Genomic DNA, 4,046 nt, shown 5'->3' with positions numbered 1-4,046 from the left:
GACAAAGCTGATAACTTTTTATTAGAATTGCCCCTAATGAGTCAATATAGATGAAAATTTACACATTATCATGCTAGAATAGAAATAACTTCTACCTCATACTGGGATTGAACCCTATGCTTTTCATGTGAAAGGCAAGGTCGCTACCAATCATGCCACCAGACTCTCTAAAAGAAGTCAAAACCTAAATGCTAAGTGCATTCAGGATTTACCTATTAAGATCAGGACCCATACTCTTACTGTATAGGACCTGTCTGAGACATCAGTCTCATACCAGCGAGTTTTCCCCGACTTCCTGGGCTACCAGGTGACAACTGGTATCTTTAATTTAACATTATCCCTCAGTCAATATGGGTGAAAATCATCACAATATCGTGCTGGAGTAAAAATAACTTTCTGCCTCAAAGTGGGATTGAACACTAGTCTTTCCATATGAAAGACAAGGTAGCTAGCAATCTTGCAACCAGAGGTTCTAAAAGAAGTCAGAACCCAAGTGCTAACTGCATTTCTGGATTTACCTGGCGAGACATCAGTCTCATACCAGCGAGTTTCCCACAACTTCCCAACTCACTAGGTGACACAATTGATAGGTTTCAATTCGAATGACCCAAATGAGTCATTATGGATGAAAACAACATTGTGCTGAAATAGCAATAAATTTCTTCCTCAAACTGGGATGCATCTGTAGTCTTTTCATGAGATAGGCAAGGTCGCTATCAATCATGTCACCAGAGGCTTTAAAAGAAGTGCTAAATGCATTACAGGATTTACCTGGCGAGACATCAGTCTCGTACAAGCGAGTTTCCAAGACTTCCCGACCCACCAGATGACACAATTGATATCTTTTATTCCGAATTAACCTCAAGTCAATTTGAATAAAAGTCAACACAATATCGTACTCAAATACAAACAAATTTCTACTTCGTATTGGAATTGAATCCTAGTCTTTCCAAATGAAAGGCAAGGTAGCTACCAATCTTGCAACCAGAGGTTTTAAAAAAAAGTCTAACCCTAAGTGCAAACTGCATTTCAGGACATACAATGTCAAGAAACAGCCACATACACACACACAAAATATATATATATATATATATATATATATATATATATATATATATATATATATATAATGTATATATATATATAATGTATATATATATATAATGTATATATATATATAATGTATATATATATATAGATATAGATATATATATATATATATATATATATATATATATATATATAATGTATATATATATATATAATGTATATATATATATATATATATATATATATATATATATATATATATATATATATATATATATATATATATATATATTATATACATGTGTGTTGTCTGGTAGTGGGACAAAATGTCGAAAGACAAAATGTCGACGGTCAAAATGTCGACAACCAAAATGTCGACGGTCATAATGTCGACGGTCATAATGTCGACACTCTTTGAGTATCAATAGACAAAATGTCGAAAGAAAAATATTTGACGTTCAGACACTTGAACACACTATTCTTAAATGAACTCCAAGAATGTAAATTGATACTAAAATATGTTTTCTTTGGTTTTCTCAATTTAGACAAAAAATTAATAGATAAAGAGTTATAGGTGTATAAAAAGATCCATAAAATTATTGCTTTATTAATACATGCTAAAAAGGGTTAAAATATTTAATAGTGGAATAACAGTACATCGTTATAAATTCCGAGCTATTGCCTGCAAAAAGTCCAGTACATTATCAGAGTCATATCCTTCAACAACGTTTTTCAACCTGGCGTTTACATCTGTATATTTTTTGTTCTTTCTCCCCACGTCCTTTCCCTGGAAAACTTGCTCTAGTACCATTTCAGTACTTGCTTGTTCAGAACGGAGTTTTCGAAGAAGCTTTTCTTCCGTTGGGTGGATAATTGTCATCCTCCTCTTGAAAGCATTATGCCAGCCCTCAAGCATGTTGTTTGTTCTTGGTAAACCATTTAGTGTTCTCTCATAACATGACCATAATTTAACTGTACTGTAAAAAGTTTTCCCCTCTCGTTGTAACAGTTAAATCTTCATCACCGTTTCGAGAATTACGTACTCTCTTCACAGTACGTGAAAGTGATTCCTTTTTCGGTAAAGCTCCGGCTACTTCCCAAGGAATATTTTGAGTACATTTGTTCACTATCGAGGAAGTAATTTCTTCCGACTCACTAGCTTTTTCTTGCAACTCTTCTTTTACTTTGAGCACCTCTTTTCGCATTAAATCTGGAGGATGGCAGTGTTCTTGAGATACTGATATCCCTTCACCATTGCTAACAAGTCTTCCACTGCAAAGTCCCCGTTTCTCGCATCTCCAATATATTTTTTCTTCTTTCTGCTTATCGATCACGTAAATGTATCCATCGTGCACAAGCTTCTTACCTCCTTTATTTGTTTTGATAAACTCCATTTTTGGAAGCCTTATGAAAGTAATAATAAAGACTGACTTCCAAGAAAGGAAATGAAGAAATAAGATTTGAATACACCGTTGGACTTCCAAGAAAGGAAATGAAGAAATAAGATTTGAATACACCGTTATTTAAAAGCAGTTAAACTGGTTCGTTAAACTATATAGCAAAAACGATTTAATAAACTGTTTAGGCTGTTGAATAGGTAATTTAAAGATTTAAAGACTGTCAGGCTAACGTAACGGCATGCTGACAATCATCATTTTTTCTTTCGACATTTTGTCTATTGATATTCAAAGAGTGTCGACATTATGACCGTCGACATTTTGGTTGTCGACATTTTGACCTTCGACATTTTGTCTTTCGACATTTTGTCTGCGTACCGTGTTGTCTATCACCATTTATTGGTAATGTAGTAGGTTAGGTATGCTCCAGAGATGTAGTTACTAAAGGGTCGTTTGGTTGGAGAGTTTCTTTCGATCTTTATTTTTGTTTAAGGGAGCTGACCTTCGTTGTTGGGGTATTAAAGCCAACACTTGTTGTTGGCACGGGCCTTTCCCTTGGTTGGCCCGTAGAAAAGCTGACCTTCGACTTCATTCTCCTCATTTTGACACTGCCTGCTAACTCCTTGTCACCCTAACTTCAAAGGTATGGAAATATTAATAGTAATATTGTGAAGAATTCGAATATCATTAATTTGAAGTATTCGTGAATTGTGCTTTAGTTCTTTGAATTTTAGTTATTAATTATATGCGTACAAACTTTTTCAAACATTCAATATTAGTATATCATTGTCCCTGTGTTTCGCATCTTATTTTCTCTATTAAATTCAGTTAAAGTTTAATTCCTTTACTTGGATTCATTAAATCTGATTGATTCATACACCTTGAGTGTATTTATTTGATTCATACACCTTGAGTGTATTAATTTGATTCATACACTTTCAGTGTATATTTGATTCATACACCTTCAGTGTATTTATATCGACCTTATCCTTACCTTGAACTTGCTATTAATTAACGAGAGATGAGACTACCTTGTTTTCACCTAATAACAGTTTTCTGCAATAGAGTCAAGCCTAAATTGAAGTTTACTAATTGCGCTATAGTAAAGTCTGTCTGAATCGACATTATATACACAAGAGCTTGAAATACTTTGTTCTGGCTCTATACTTCGTTCTTATATTTGATAACTACACCAAGCCGGATCAGAAGTCTCTAGTCAATACCAGCCTTGATTTATAAACTTGACTGTACAAGTTTATTCCTTTCACGGAACCATTCTTACCTAACATGACTACATTAGGTTAAGATACTAATTCATTTATATTCAAAATTCAAGATGGAAATTAATGAGTAATTGATATGATATGATTATGTTCGCAACCCTGATATTTATTTGAAAAATAAAGGTTACATATTTCAAATTCAATTATAGTTTACAGTTGGGTTCCTCTTGGGAATCGTAATTTAAGTATAACTAAAATTATTAGTACTGCCATCGTCTTATTTGGAAGTTTTCGACATCATATGTCATCTTTAGCCGATCTGCAACTGATAGAATGTAAAATTAATAAAAATCATCATATAGGTAATTAGAAAGAT

The 4,046-nt window shown here is 33.3% G+C and overlaps 1 protein-coding gene across 1 annotated transcript; it reads right to left on the bottom strand.

The window, feature by feature from the left end:
- Positions 1–2,018: 2,018 nt before the first annotated feature.
- LOC137644579 (FLYWCH-type zinc finger-containing protein 1-like) lies at positions 2,019–2,444 on the bottom strand. Its single transcript, XM_068377538.1, has one exon. It carries the CDS (start codon positions 2,442–2,444, stop codon positions 2,019–2,021), a length of 426 nt encoding a protein of 141 aa, XP_068233639.1.
- Between the last annotated feature and the right edge of the window lie 1,602 nt (positions 2,445–4,046).

The sequence above is a fragment of the Palaemon carinicauda genome, chromosome 7 (assembly GCF_036898095.1).
Source record: "Palaemon carinicauda isolate YSFRI2023 chromosome 7, ASM3689809v2, whole genome shotgun sequence".
NCBI classification, from domain to species: Eukaryota; Metazoa; Arthropoda; class Malacostraca; order Decapoda; family Palaemonidae; genus Palaemon; species Palaemon carinicauda.
Note: the sequence above shows the minus strand (reverse complement) of the source record. Positions and strands in the feature narration are given on the sequence as shown.